Raw genomic sequence first — 15,353 nt, forward strand, 5'->3', positions numbered from 1 at the left:
TGTATGAGACGGAAATGTATCATGACTGATGGCATTTTTGCATCTACGAATTCTCGGCCACTACTCGAGAAAGCCCTCCTTCCGCCACCGCGCCACATACTTCGCAATCAGCTGCTGAGGGACCCCTCCGCTACTTCGCAAAGTTTCTGATACAGCCAAAGCCCTCGCGGTATCGAGCACTACAGACCCGCCAGCTAAAGGTCGAAAATGGTCTCTGAAAAACCCCTCTAACGAGCGAAGTGCCCCAGCATCACAAGACTGTTGCATCCACTCCTCGAATGAGATAGTCTTGGTGGGCAGACCAAGCTCCGCCGCAAAAAAGGCGCAGATATCGGCTAGGGGCTGCCGGACAGGATTCTCCAGGTGCAAGAACAGAGGGACATCCGCTGCGTGTAAAGCTATTTCCGTAAGAGATTTGGCAGCACGGTCGACAGGCAGCCACGACGCTGTCTGTGAGACGAAGAATGTTAGCCTCACTGTCCGAGGAGCCACGTTAGAAATAAAAAGGTCGACAAAACTTACCCCTTCAAGAGTCGGCAAACCCCCCACCATCTGACTCGCTTTCACCAGCGCGGGAATGTGCTCTGCCGTCTTCCATATGCCCTCACCGCTCTCTGGCCCACTGAGCTGCCCGATGCGCACAACAACAGGCTCAACTTCATCCCGCAGCTCTTGACTGACTTGCGCGAGCATTTGCTCACACACCCACTTCGCTTCCGCATAGCCCATGGGCGTGGCAATGCGCGGGTCATAAAACCCCATTTCCGGGACGGCGCCTGTTGCAGAGGGGCCGTACATGGAACCTTGCTCATCGGAAAAGCCCCGCACCACGGCAATGGACGATGCAAAGACAAGGCGGACCCGGCCTGTGGCTGCCCCGGCGCCGCGCAATCGTGCAGCCCTGGTAAGTCGAATCAGTCCCTGCGTCGCGCGGAGTTGCGGCTGGAAACTTTCGAGCGTGCGATGGAAGTCCATCGGCCACGCCAGGTGGATGATATGGGACACCTGGTCCGCAACTCTGCTGAAGCTGGACTGAGTGTCCAGGAAGCAATTCGTGCCCGTAGCCCACTGGCCTGGGTCGCACTGCTCAAACTCGACCTTATCCCATTGCTGTGGGCTCAAGCTCAGGCCAGCAGCCCCCAGAGCTGTCCTGACACGCTGTTCGGGGGTGCTCTGTCCACCAGTCCCTTCTCGCACGAGGCAGATGGTTTTCTTGACCAGTGGGTTGGAAGCTAGCTGAGCCACCACATTGGCGCCAAGATTACCAGTCGCTCCAGTAACTGCGACAGTGAAAATGGTCTTTGGGCTTCCGGGCGTGGTCTGGGCGCGGATATCTCGGACGCAGTCACCCAAAAGCGCCCGAATGTTACTCAGTCGTGAGGCGGGACCTGGAGTGTCCTGAGACTCCGTACTGCCGCCTGTCGTTTCTCCTTGCTCATAGAGTAACTGGGTGACTGCTTGAGCGAGACGCCAAATGGATGGGTGCGCGTAAACAAACTCCTTGGTGATCAGTTGCTGAGAATTGGCCTCGCACCTGGCATGCTTTTCGCTCAGGGCCGAATTGAGCAGTCTGGCCAGCCGAACACACTGAAGGGAGTCCATGCCCCGCTCGAACAAATCATCCTCTTCGCCAACATCCAAATGAGAATCGGAGAACAAGTTCGTCGCCACCGCCCTGACCATCTTTTGGACACTCGTTACGATATCAGATGTGTCGGTAATGGCATCGCCCGCAGTCACCTCATTATCCAATTCGGCGTAGGCAGCCTTAATTTCCTCCTGGAACAGGTCTGCAACCTCCCGGCGCATGACGGAACCTTTATCTGATCGAGGAATTGTCTTACTGGGGCGCTTGACAATGATGGCGTTGATCGAAGATATTCGAGCATGCTGGTCCAGAGTCTCGTTGAGAGACTTGACCAAATCCCATACATGCCTTTTGAAATCATTTACCTGGACAGGTGACGACGGTTCAACGATGAGAAGAACTTCAAATGCGCCGCTACCAACACAAACAGCCGTCTGAATTTGTGGATCTGTCATGAGCGATGTTTCCACTAGACGTGGCATAACTTTCTCGCCTGACTTGAGGACAATAACATCGTCCATGCGGCCAATGATTCGTACTTCAATTCTGGAAGAGTTGTTCTGATTTCGCTCCAGTTCATCTTGTACTTCGAATGGCGTCTGCCAACCGACGGGGTATCCAATAAGTTTGAAGCGCTCAGACCCTTTGATGGGCTGGAGATGAAGCCCGAGATCCTCACGCAGTCGTAGGTAGTGATGGTCGTAGTCGCGGCCAGGGTGGAAGATTGGTGCGATGGCCCCGATTTCAGTGACGCCGTAATGATTGACGAGCCTGATCTTATTTTCAACCAGATGCGTGCCAAGGTCTGGTCTCAATGCTCCACCACCCACAGCAACGAATGCCAGCGTCTTGAGCGAGTTCACAGCAACGATCTTCTCATCGTCAGGAAGCGATAAAAGGTCCTCAACAATGCTGGGGACGGTCAACAATGCTTCTGCTTTGAATAGTCGAAGCAGATCAACAGTTGATCGCCCTGCTGGGATGACGGAGGCCGGAGGGAAACAGCAGGCCATTCCGATGGAGAGGCTCAGACATGGCGCAAGTAATCCAAAGCCATGATACAATGGCAAGGTTGAGAGGCTTCTTGAGCAAACTTCGTCCTCGTTGATCTCATGGCAGGCAGCGTAGCCCAAAATATAGCGTGGTGCAAGATAAATGGGCTTTGGAAGGCCGGTCGTCCCGGAGGAATGAAGGATGAAAGCTCCAACGTTTGTTCCCGGATCTATGCCGTTGACACTTGACCTTGACTCGAGATGGAGAGGACTTTCAGCCGTTGGACTTATGGTATGCTGAAACATCTCTCCATCGACGTCTAGGCCACCGCCTGGATCCGTTTCGTGAAGGAATTCCTGCCAATGCAGCACCTCAGTCAAGCCCACACCCCCAATGGCGCTCTGCTGTATCATAAACTTGGTTCTTTTCGTGACCAGTATGAAGGCTGCCCCTGTTTCTCTTAGAAGATGAGCAACACTTGGCGGACTAAGTCTTGCTGATATTAGTAACAGCTATGTGTTTCACGGTCAGGACTTGTAGTTGTGATGGGGCTGAACCACTGGAACTCTTACCGGAATCTTCATTTCCGCCAGAGCTGCTAGGTACATGAACAGACCAACATCGCTTTCCATGTAAAGCGCAATTGGTCTGTGATCCCCCATCAAAGCTCCAGGCAAAGCTTTTCCTATCCAGGCTGCGCAGGCCCTGACTGCGGCAAAGAGCTGCCCATATGATATACTGCAAGAATGGTACTTGTTACCAAAACTTTTATCATCTTCATCAAAGGCTGGGCTTTGAACTGATAAAGCCTGTTTGCAGAATGTTTCCTTGTTATTATGTTCGGCGTTGAAACGAATCAACCCCGAAAGAGAGGATATTTCATCTTGATCAGAAGTTCCCGAAAGGCTCTTTGAGGGGTTTGGATAGAAGCGAGGTCGCACGAAGCTTTTGGAGGATGTGTGCCGCATCTTTCCAGGTGAAATTAAGGGTAAAGTTGCAGGTGCGGTTATGGGATAGGACGTAGTTGGCAGTTAATTGTTGTCGCGAACGTTTCCAGCGAGATAAGGCTTCTTGCGTGTCACTACCTGAACCAAAGAATGCAAGACCAGACAGATGGTTTGAGGCCCTGATTTGCTAAGTTCTAGTCAAAGTGACTGGGACCGGAGTCATACGATTAGGTTGCTCCTCACCAAGCACGGGGGGTACGCAGGGCCTAAGGACCGGAGTATGTGAACCCCAACAGGCCACTTGTCAGCCTTTTCACATGCTTTCAGCATGGACAATACTGTTGAAAAAGTCTTGAGAGTTGAGAAGAGCCTCGCTGCTTCTAGGAACCAGCCTTGAGCTGACCCTCAGCCGCTTCAGACTCAACTCGCGGACTACAGCAATTCTTGAAACTCTAAACACAAAAGATAGAAGGTCAACTTCCGCCATCATTCAACATTACAAAAGGCTTGAATTTTCATCTACAAGCAACTTCGAACAATGAGTGTCTCACGGGATGTGCTTGTCTTTGCCGGGCAAGGGTCCGACGGGCACTTTTTTGATAAACACACAGCAGTCAGCCTACTCGAGCGTCTTGAAGACGGCACTGAGAAACACTGGAAAAGATTCATGTCTCAATGCCACGCCTTGTTTGAGAGTCTTTACCGAAATCTGTCTGAAAACGAGCGATCGATATTTCCGGACAATACCCTGGCATTCTTTCCAACATCGGATGATTTCCTGTACCCATCACCGGCGTTCCATTCTCACCCGGTCTTTCAAGCGACAACTTTATTTATGCGACAAGTTTTGGAGCTTTTCATCTACCAAGGCTATCGTGGCAAGTCTTCCGTGGTTGTGGAGGCCTCTGGGGTCTGCACTGGAGCTTTGGCTGCTATCCTGGCCTCCGCATTCACGTCGTATGATTCTGCAGAGTTTGTCAGCGCTGCAGTCAGCGGTTTCAGAGTGTCCTTCTGGATTGGACTTCGAGCTTCTCTTCACTGCAGGGCAGTCATGGGGCCTGACTGGAAAGCGAACTCTTGTGTTTTAAGCATCTTCAAAACGCGAAACCCGCAGGTTGAAAACTGCGTGTCCGAGCTCAACTCGACTCTTGACGTATGTATTTAATCCTCACTCTCGTCAAATATGGTCAGAAAGCTAATTGAAACCGGCCCAGGCATCGGACATGCCGCTGAGACTCTCTGCAATCTTTGATGAAGATTCAGTATCAGTGACTGGACCAGGACGCAGCCTGGAGACGCTCAAGTCCACCATAGCTTCACTTCCAGAGCCGGGCACATGTCGTTGGGCGCACGTGCACGGCTTTTATCACGGCGGTGATAACATGAAGCTGGTATCAGATCAAGTCAAGAATGACATCCACGGCATCGAGTTCCCCGACTGGTCTGTACTCCATGCTTCGCTGAGATCCACGGCCACAGGGCAAAAATTCCAAGCAAACGACAAGAGTGTATCACTGCTCAGAATGGCTGTTGAAAACATCTTTTGCGACTCTGTTAACTGGAAGCTCACCTGGGAGACAGCTGCGGCGGACTATGCCGAGAAAATCCGCCATGACACGAATGCTACAATTCGAGTCATCGGAATAGGGCCCTCTGCCAAGTCTTTGCTGGGCGCAAACAAGGATAAGATCCGTGATACTGGAATACAAGTAATCGGGCATTTGTCAGAGGAGATAGACATGTTTGTGGACGATGACATTGCCATTGTCGGTGTATCTGCCAACTTTCCTGGAGAAAAGGGGCTTGATGGGTTCTGGAATACCATCAACAACGCCCGAAGTTGCGCTACCGAGGTAATTGTTCATTCACGAATAGCTGTATTTGACCTGACAGAATGCAACAGATCCCAGGCTCTAGGTTCAAGGTCTCCGACTATCACCAGCCCAATAGCGGAAGCCCCGATATTCCCCGACAGATGGGTTCCAAGCACGGCAACTTCCTCGACAATCCTTTCACCTTCGACACGGAGTATTTCAACATATCTCCAAGAGAGGCCAAGTCTATGGACCCGCAGCAGCGTCTCCTGCTGCATGCTGCTGTTGAAGCCCTAGATGATGCTGGATATTCGCCTGGAGCTACCCCCAGTTTCCAGCAAGCCTCCTTTGGGGTTTACGTTGGCGCAGCTACAGGTGACTATGTCGACAATCTTAGAGATGAAATCGACGTCTACTACAGCCCAGGTAAGTGATCTACAGTCCGCTAATCACATGCAAAGACTCGCAATTCTTGAATCACATCGACCCTTCTATCTAACGCCGGCTGCTAGGAACGTTACGAGCATTTATGAGCGGTCGCATCTCGTATGTCTTTGGCTTCAAAGGTCCCTCTGTCGTCACTGATACCGCATGTTCATCATCTCTGGTCTCAATTTATCATGCTTGCAAAGCTTTGCAATCCGGAGATTGCACAGCCGCGCTGGCGGGTGGCGTAAATGTCATCTCAAGTCCTGATGTACGCAGATTCTGCCCTGACCGTTAGGCCCTTGCATCCGGGACTAACCTTGCCCTTAGATGTACCTTGGCCTTTCCAGAGCTCACTTTCTGAGCCCCACCGGCCAGTGTAAGCCCTTCGACGCTGAGGCAGACGGTTATTGCCGAGCAGAAGGTTGTGCTTTGGTCGTTCTCAAGAAACTATCTCAAGCCCGGGCAGAAGGAGATCAAGTCTATGGCATCATTCGAAGCATCGGCGTCAACCAGTGCGGAACTGCGAAGTCCATAACGCACCCGGATTACAAAACGCAGGCTGAGCTCTTCTCGCAAACTCTCCATCGAAGTAGGCTGAGCTCCGCAAGCATCGATGTCGTTGAAGCGCATGGTACAGGCACACAAGCTGGCGACTTTGCCGAGGTGTCAAGTTTATCCTCCGTTTTCAAAGGACGTCCAGCAGACAATCCGCTGCATCTGGGTTCTGTCAAGGGAAACATCGGCCACGTCGAGGCCGCGTCAGGCATCGCTGGCCTCATCAAGCTTCTCCTTATGATGAAGCATGAAACTATTCCTGGACAGGGATCCTTCCAGACTTTGAATCCCAGACTGACTTCCCTAGCCAACGAACACAATTTTGTAGTCCCAAACAGTCCCCGCAAGTGGACAAGGACCAAGGGTCACCCTAGACGAGCGCTCCTTAACAATTTCGGCGCTGCTGGTTCAAACGCCACCTTAATTCTTGAGGAAGCCCCTCGCGAAGTCTCGTCCACCAGGGTCCCGATATCACAACGCAGCCAGCATCTACTGACAATGTCGGCGAGGAGCGCCAAAGCTCTCGAGCGTCTGAGATTGGACTACACCTCTTTCCTTGAAAAAAGCCGGCATTGCATGATACAAGACATATGCTACACTTCAAGTGTCAGGCGGCGTCATCACAAAGAATTCCGTTGGTCCGCCACTGGGGCTAATATTGATGACTTGTTGGTGCAGATACAGACAACGGCTGCGTCCCCGGAACGAATTGTTTCAAAACCGTCGAAAACAGTGTTCGTATTCGCTGGTCAAGGCGGTGCCCACGAAGGCATGAGTGCCGAGCTTCTGCGCACATCTTCAGTCTTTCGGAATGCCGTACGGGAGTGTGATACCATCTTGCGGCGGCATGAATTTCCAACAGTCGAATCCTACCTGGACCCGACACCTTCTGCAGTTAGCCATGGTTCTCTGCACGAAAGGGATGGTATCATCTTGGTCCAGTGCGCATGCTTCGTATTGCAGTATGCGTTGACACAGCTCCTGCGGAGCATTGGGTTGACCCCCGACCTAGTTTTGGGTCATAGGTCAGTACTAACCCCTATCACGCTACTTTCACCCTACTCATGAAATATGGTATACAGTATTGGAGAGTATGCCGCACTCGTCACTGCAGAGGTCCTTGGGCTAAAAGATGCCTTGCTGTTTGTTGCTCGGAGAGCAGAACTGATGGTAAACCACTGCGAGGCAGGGGAGTCTGGCATGCTGGCATGTCGAATGTCTCCTCCAGATGCCTCACGATTTCTTGATAAAAGATTCGCTGCATCGACTGACGACTTAGTCGTGGCATGCCGCAACAGCCCAGAGGACTGCGTTATTGCCGGTCCTACCGCACGCCTCGTTCAAGTTTCTGAGGTGTTAAAGGCCGAGGGTGTTAAAAACAAGCTGCTGAATGTTTCCTACGGGTTCCATTCACCAGTCATGAATGCGATAACGCCCAGTCTGAGGAATGTTGCCTCATCCATGGCCATCTGCCGGCCTAGCATACAGGTTGGCTCCAGCGTTCTCGGACAGCTGATACAAGGACACGAGATCCTTAAACCTGACTATTTTGTCAACCAGACAAGCCAGCCAGTCTTGTTCATGGAGCTTCTGGCAGATATTCAGTCCAACAATTCACAAACGACTCTGCAGGTGATCGAAATTGGACCATCGACATCAAGTACGTTTATCCTCATACCAGGCTCCATTTCTACACAGTCATTCTTGAGTGATACTTATTATTTCCTTCAGCAAGTTCCATGTTGAAGTCTTCTTTCACGCAAATTCCATATTCGTACTCGCCATCACTGCGACCATCCGAGTCCCCTTGGAAAACGATCACATCCGCACTTCAAGGCCTTTACCAGTCAGGGCGAGACCTCAACTGGGATGCAGTTTTCAGAGACGAGTCACCACGCTTTTTGAAGGAGGTACCGTGCCAGGTTCTCGATGGCAAAGAGTATGTGGTTCGATATCATGAGCCAATGTCCACAAACAAGCCTGCTAAGGATGTGGATTCCGACTTGTCCTCAATTGGCTTCGAATTGTTGGCCTCATCTACCATGACCGCTCTCAAAGATGGGTCAAGCATTTTCCATGTTCCGATTGCTAGGTTCTCGAAACTCATCGAGGCACATGCTGTTGGCGGCATCCCGCTCTGCCCAGCATCTGTCTACCTCGAACTGGCCTTAGAGGCGCTTTCAGTGACCAATACCACCTTCAACATCCCAAGATGGTACTCAGTTCATGATGTCTGCTTCGAACACCCTTTGGTGTTCTCAAAGGTCAGGTCAGACGTTGTGGAAGTTAACGTACAGTCGATCGGGCAAATCGCCTCACTTGGATCATCCCGTTTCTCCATTTCGAATCGCGACCATGGCCACCTCAACTGTTCCGGTTCCATCTCCCCCATGGCTGAGCAGGTCATCGAAGAGCTCTTCATGTTGAAGAGTGCGTACGTCAGGAAGCAAAAGGCCATTTTATTCCAGCTCGCAACTTCCAATACCCTGGAGACGTTTACTGCTCGAACAATCTACGATGTCATCTTCCCTCGCGTTGTATCATATTCGGAGCCATTTCGGACCCTTAAACATCTTACAATCAGCTCATTTGGTTTGGAAGGCTACGGCACGTTCCAGCTCCCCGACACTCCGCAGTCTGGCAAATTCGTCTCCCCACCCCCGTTCGTGGACACCTTGCTCCATGCAGCCGGGTTTATTGCGAACGCCAAAACAGATGTCAAAACAGCATGCATATGTGTGAGCCTCGGCCGCATCGTGCTTCCGGACATGTCGAAACTTCAACCAGGTGGCCAATTGGACATCTACTGCAGCCTACTCGACGTGGGCGACAGCACTCTGGCAGATGCATATGTTCTCGATCAAAACGGCCATATTGTTTCATTTGCGGAAGGAATGCGCTTCAAGAAGATCCGCCTCAGCTCTTTTCAAGCTGTCTTATCCCGCGCAACGCAGACAGAAGGCAAAAATGGAACCGAGTCGTTGCCCAAGCAGGTTGAGGGACTGCTTAGGAATCCGAAGCCACAAAACAGCTCACGGTTGCAGGTAGAGGCACCCCCGACGCCGTCCGAATCTATGGCAGAGGTCGTGAAACACATGATTCAGTCTGTGTGCGGCGTCTCTTTGCATTCAACCTCTAGTCGGACGTTGACCGAGCTGGGTATTGACAGCTTACTATTTATTGAGCTGTCACAGGCCATTGCGTCGCGTTTCCCAAATCTCGTTGTGTCAACGGGCGAGATAGAAAGATGCCAGACTGTGCACGACCTGATTCAGCTACTGGCCAAGGCTCAAGGACATGATGATGTTTCCATGGCTCTGCCACCCTCAGTATTATCTGGTCGGCTGGTGCCTGAGGGCAACAACCTGCCCTCACCACCAACAGAGCCTGTGGGAACCGATGTTGCGTCCGAAGTTCGGGATCTGTTCATGGATATATGTGGGAGGTCCATCACCGCTGAAGACAAGGACGCAAGTCTTGCTTCCCTTGGGGTGGACTCCTTGCTCTCCATCGAGCTCGTTCACGAACTCCGCCATCGATTCAGGTTGGATCTTGAGGCGCTACAGTCCACCATCTCAGATATGAGCATCAACAACATCGAGGCTCTCTACACTGCGAACATTGCATCTTCAAGTAATAATTTCCAACATTCTGGCGAAATCATTGTGTCTTTACCTGGCCAGTCCTGCGACCTCGCCGAGCCAGAACTGCTCCTCCGAAAGGCAAACGATGAACGAGGTACCACCGACATCTTCTCACATCTCATCCCATCAACCTTCCCTCAGATTTTGCAAACCAGCAACTCCGACATAGCACCCTACAAGCCACCTCTCTACTTGTTTCACGATGGCAGCGGATTATCGAGCATGTATACTCGCGTGAAGCCCCTTGGACGGTCTGTGCGAGGCATCTTCAGTCCCGATATCCCTGCCATTGACCCTACGATTCAGTCCATGCAAGAGCTGGCATCCCGATACATTATGCAAGCAAATTTGATGTCTGAGAAGAGACCAATTCTCTGTGGTGAGTGCAAATAGTGGCAGTGGGGGTCGAATTCTTTGGTCAATTTGCTCACAGAAATTAGGCTGGTCGTTCGGTGGCGTGCTCGCGCTTGAGGTCTCCCACCAACTACAACAGCGTGGAAACTCGCCAAGAGGCATTATTCTCATCGATTCTCCCTTGCCAGTTGAGCATGAGTCCCTGCCAGGGGAGATCATTTCCCGTGTCGTCAGGAAACTTCCGAGCCTGCACGAATCAGAGGCCGCAGCAAAAGTGCGATCTTGCGTCGAGGCCCAATTCCGTCGTCATGCAGGTCTTTTGGAGAGATACAGCCCTCTACCTCTTAGAGGTGATGTTCCTTGCGTTTCCATTGTCTGCAAGAAGACAATCGATACCCGAGCGCTTTGCGGCGTTTCGTACCCCTGGCTCTCCGACGTTGGCTTTCGAGCCGAGCAATTAAAAGGCTGGGAGAGACTCCTTGGCCGGGAAATCCCTGTTTTAGAGATTGACTGCAACCATTTTGAGGTGTTTGACGCGCCGAATGTAAGTAATCACTCATATCCATTTTCACACAACTGGCATTTATACTTACGATGGCGTAGATTGATGAGATCTCCTTACGGCTGGAGAGAGCGTGTGCGATACTGGACAGAGTTGAAGAATAGGTGTTGGTTGAGGCTGTGGTTTTGCGCATGACACGTGCTGCTCGCGGTGAATCCTTTCCATTTATAAGTTGGATTAGGTAGTTTTAGAAGTTCATGAGTTCCTTCAATTACATCTTCGCTCCGGAGTTTCATCTTTCATTTCAACATGAGCTGTTCAAACTGTCCAGAGCTCAGGTGCCCAAGGAACAATATCACTTGCAAATGCAAGCAACTTCCAAAAGTACAACTGTTCAACAATAAACTTTTTCGTGAGATACATCGTCAGAAATGTCGCACCTTTGCGAATGGCGAAAGCTCATTCTCGCTACCCCTTGATGATGAATATTTGCCTAAATCCGGATTTCGTACCCTGACATTGGAGAATACATCAACTTTTTACCGTGTTCAGCATTCATCAGCAGATCAAGAAGTTGGCGATTACTCTTTCCTTGATGAGCATTAAGTTTTAGGCCCCCACGAACGTCAGAGGCGCCAAACTGCTGGGACTACATGGATTGTTCGTTGAGGTGGTACCCCCACGATTGCGTGCTCGAACCACATCCACACCTACATCATCAGCTGCGAGAGGGGCAAAATGCATGCAGACCACGGCGTGTGGAGATCCGCGCTTGTGAAATCTTCAAAATCTTACATCTGGACATCGGTTTATCAATACTGTGAGACACTGTCGCAAAACTCCTTGTCTGATCACGGACGTCAATGCTGGAAGCGCACCAAATCGGCCTCGGTACAGTAATTCACGCAGCCTTGCAGCGGGGAGAGCAGCTGTATTTGAATATGAAGTCTACTCATCTTCACTCGCAAGACGAGGAAGACATTCTAGAGTCGCAAAATGATATTCCGCCTCGGGCAGCTACAAGAGAGGCGGCAGAGGACTCGGAAACGACACTCCCCCTTCGCGAGGACCAGCCACTGCTTCAATCACCAGACGCGCATGCTGGTGATGATTGGACCCCACCATCAGGCTTCGGGTGGATAGAGCTTGCCATCATGTCCAACGTTTTCTTATATGGCTTTGACGGAACGATCACCGCGGCTACATACGCTATCATCAGTTCCGATTTTGATGCCGCCAACACCGCATCTTGGCTCACCACTTCGTACCTGGTGACGAGCACCGCGTTTCAGCCACTCTACGGACGCTTTTCCGACATATTCGGAAGAAGAGTATGCTTTTTCGTCAGCACCATCACTTTTGGACTTGGCTGTCTCGGTTGTGGATTGGCAAATCACATCGTTGTTCTCAACTGCATGCGGGCATTGACAGGGTTTGGTGGTGGAGGGTTGATGACAATGGGTGAGTGCACTGGTTGAGTCGCTGAGTCGGTGTTCTAATGAATGCTCAGCAACAATCGTCAATTCCGATATGATCCCTTTCCGCAAGAGAGGCATGTACCAAGCCATGCAAAACGGCATGTTTGGTTTTGGCGCAGTGGCAGGCGCCTCATTTGGCGGTTCAATCGCAGACTACATTGGTTGGCGTTGGTGCTTCCTCCTACAGGTTCCCATTTCGCTCGTGGCGCTTGTCCTGGGTGCCTTCGTGATCAAGAACCCTGAAGGTGGGTTCAATATCAACACAAAGGACTTGCGGGCCGTTTGGACTCACGTTGATGTTTCGGGAGCACTTCTCCTGGTAACTGCCGTGTCCGTCCAACTCATCGGCCTCAGTCTGGGCGGTAATGAATTACCCTGGGGTAGCCCAGTAGTCATTGGGACTCTTGTTGGCAGTGTTCTGTTGCTTGTCCTGTTCCTCTTGGTTGAGGCACGGACACGAGCAATCCCCGTCATCCCGTTGCGCATGCTCAAGGGCAGGCTTCCCGTCTTGACCCAACTTTCCAACGTCTGCGCTGGCTTTGCTGCTTATGCGGTCAGTGAACGATCTTCGTGTGGACTTGACTATCGCTAATGAACACAATTAGTATCTGTTCATGCTGCCCCTATTCTTTCAAGTGGTTTTGCTCGATTCTGCTACGAAAGCAGGAGCCCGGCTGGCGATCCCGTCCCTCGCCACACCATTAGGAGGGCTCGTGGCCGGCATTGTCATGTCTCGTTGGGGCAAACTGATCTGGCTTATCAGGCTGGGTGCGCTCCTTATGCTCTTCGGAAACGGCCTCGTGACGTCTTTGCAATTTGAAGATTCCAATTGGAAATACTTGCTGTACATCTTTCCCGCAAACTTAGGCCAGGGCATCATCTACCCTTCGATCCTCTTCACTACCCTTGCCTCATTCGACCATGCAGGTAAGCAATCAATTCGTGCTGCCATGACGGAAGGGTTTCCAACTGATTGGCTTTTAGATCATGCCGTCTCAGCCTCAACCGTCTACCTTGTTCGCTCGCTGGGAACGGTTTGGGGTGTTGCCATTACCTCTGCTATCGTACAGACCACCCTGAGTATCCGGCTTCCAGCAGTTCTTGGTGACATACCAAACAAAGAACAGGTACGTGACACTTTGATTGCCACTCGAAGCTTGCTGCGACTGCTGTTCAACAGCTGGATTCTATCATGGGTGGAATCAGGATTGACGTCGTCTAGCTTATCGAAGAGATACGCCATTCAGTAACAGCGCTCAAGTCAGCGCCAGTCGAAGTCCGACTGCCTGTCCGCCTCGTTTACTATGAAGGTATCAGATATGCATTCGCCGCATCTACGGCCGCTGCTGGGATATCTTTCGCGGCGGCCCTCTTCGCACACCCCCGAGGTTTGCGCAGCACTCACCAATAAAGAACTGAAATTTCGCCAAAGCGTCTCCGACGTTGGCAGGATCGGAACGCGCGTTCTCCTTCGTACTCACTGCACGGCGCCAAGTAGGCTTTGGCATCGGCGCGGAGACCCAGACCGCAAGGACCGCACTGCGCGGGGACGTCGACACTGCATTCTTGGGAGGGTGACGGGAGGGGCCGGAACTTTAAAATCGCGAGAGAAGAAGAAACATTTTAAACTTTCGGCGTTGAAGGCTTTTCCTGGCCAGCGGCCCCGCACCACGAGACTTGATTGATGCTTGATGGAAATCCGGGGTAAGCGGGCGAAAAGCTTGTAATTGACTTTCCCATGCACGGTTCAACAGCCAGATCAACCAAAGGAGCCACGTGCATGGTCGAGTGACCGCAGGCCAAGACATCGACCAGATTTTCGATTGAAGCATGTCGGATCAAGATACGGGCAGAAAGAGGCAACACGCGAGATATGTTCAAGTGAGAAATGTCAACACTGACTTGTGCACAGATGCACAGCCGTAATAGTCGGCGAGGGCAGCTCAGTATGGCTGACCGACAGGGCGTCGCCCCATGCTGACATCGTCAGTTGGGTCAGCCTCTAGTCATAGAGAGGGGGTGAACCATAGTGACCAACAACCATCCTGTACGTTGAATTGTTGTCATACTGGCGATACGACCTCAACCCAATTGCAATACTAAACTTCCTCCAATGATGCTTCGAATCTCCTTGCAAGCCGAGTCAGTTCCCTGGCTTTCCTGGTTCATTAAACAGAACGCTTTGCATCGCGGGGTATTGAAGCTCACAGGATGAACTTCCACCAATACCAAGAGAAACCCGAGAAATACGTTCTAAGGATGAATATCCTGCAGGTATCGGTATCGTATCATACTCCGGTCTCAGGTATTAACGCGCGCTAACAGGAAGGGCCATGTCATATTTCCCTGCATCTCACTTGTCATGTCGTGGAAACGGGATTCGAAGTTTCTCCGGGTGACAACCGAAAATCTCATGCGTGAATTGCGCTGCGTAAGGGTCACAAGCTGCCATTCACTGCATACGACCGGCGGGCGGATCGGCAGAGGACTGAGCATCGTCGATCTTTCGACACGCTGGCCGAGATGAAGATCTGCAAAGTCGTCACTGGATTGGTGGAGAGTCGGCTTCGATCTGCATGCTAGGACGGCCAGGTTCTCTGCTAAAATGCTTCCATCATTGCCCACAGTAGCCTCGTGGCAGTGCAGTCATCGGTTCACGGGCTCAAAATCTTGAAAAGCATCATGCGGGACGATCTTGACTGGCTGCAGGAGCCGGTCTGGGGAAACCAAGGCAGTGAGCAACAAAGAAAAATAACTCTGCAGCGATGGTTTCCCCAACTCTTTGGGGTGCATGCTGTCCTGCACTTTTCCTGTGCCACGCACTCGGATGTTATTTTTCCCCGCCTCCTGCTCGGTACATGTGTCGCCCGTGGGTTGCAATTCCCCAGGTACAGATTGGGCAGGTTGACAATGCGGAGACGTCACATCACGGGAATCCGCCCCTGCACCCCATGTTTTGGATTTGCTTTTGGGTGCTGCTTGGACGCGGAGCCGGGAGATTACCGGGACAATGATGACCGAGATCATATTGTACCTGACAATGACCTCG

General features: G+C 51.6%; 3 protein-coding genes across 3 annotated transcripts; 2 read left to right on the top strand and 1 right to left on the bottom strand.

The window, feature by feature from the left end:
* Positions 1-60: 60 nt before the first annotated feature.
* D7B24_005326 (putative PKS/NRPS-like protein biosynthetic cluster) lies at positions 61-3,213 on the bottom strand (the record flags this gene model as incomplete). Its single annotated transcript, XM_028639483.1, has 4 exons — positions 61-450; positions 523-2,500; positions 3,060-3,067; positions 3,154-3,213. The coding sequence occupies 4 exons, from the start codon at positions 3,211-3,213 to the stop codon at positions 61-63; spliced, it is 2,436 nt and encodes an 811-aa protein (XP_028496167.1).
* Positions 3,214-4,579: 1,366 nt separating this feature from the next.
* Positions 4,580-10,363, top strand: D7B24_005327 (putative PKS/NRPS-like protein biosynthetic cluster; the record flags this gene model as incomplete). The annotated part of the gene is made up of 12 exons (XM_028639484.1): positions 4,580-4,681; positions 4,743-5,381; positions 5,432-5,768; positions 5,855-5,935; positions 5,999-6,039; positions 6,099-6,930; positions 7,269-7,288; positions 7,339-7,351; positions 7,409-7,417; positions 7,606-7,986; positions 8,058-8,265; positions 8,419-10,363. The coding sequence occupies 12 exons, from the start codon at positions 4,580-4,582 to the stop codon at positions 10,361-10,363; spliced, it is 4,608 nt and encodes a 1,535-aa protein (XP_028496168.1).
* A 1,326-nt stretch (positions 10,364-11,689) lies between these two features.
* On the top strand, positions 11,690-14,230 carry D7B24_005328 (uncharacterized protein; the record flags this gene model as incomplete). The annotated part of the gene is made up of 6 exons (XM_028639485.1): positions 11,690-12,287; positions 12,337-12,857; positions 12,910-13,231; positions 13,289-13,431; positions 13,527-13,692; positions 14,217-14,230. 6 exons carry the CDS (start codon positions 11,690-11,692, stop codon positions 14,228-14,230), a joined length of 1,764 nt encoding a protein of 587 aa, XP_028496169.1.
* Positions 14,231-15,353: the final 1,123 nt, after the last annotated feature.

Source organism: Verticillium nonalfalfae (genome assembly GCF_003724135.2).
Source record: "Verticillium nonalfalfae strain VnAa140/NRRL 66861 chromosome Unknown scaffold_32, whole genome shotgun sequence".
NCBI lineage: Eukaryota > Fungi > Ascomycota > Sordariomycetes > Glomerellales > Plectosphaerellaceae > Verticillium > Verticillium nonalfalfae.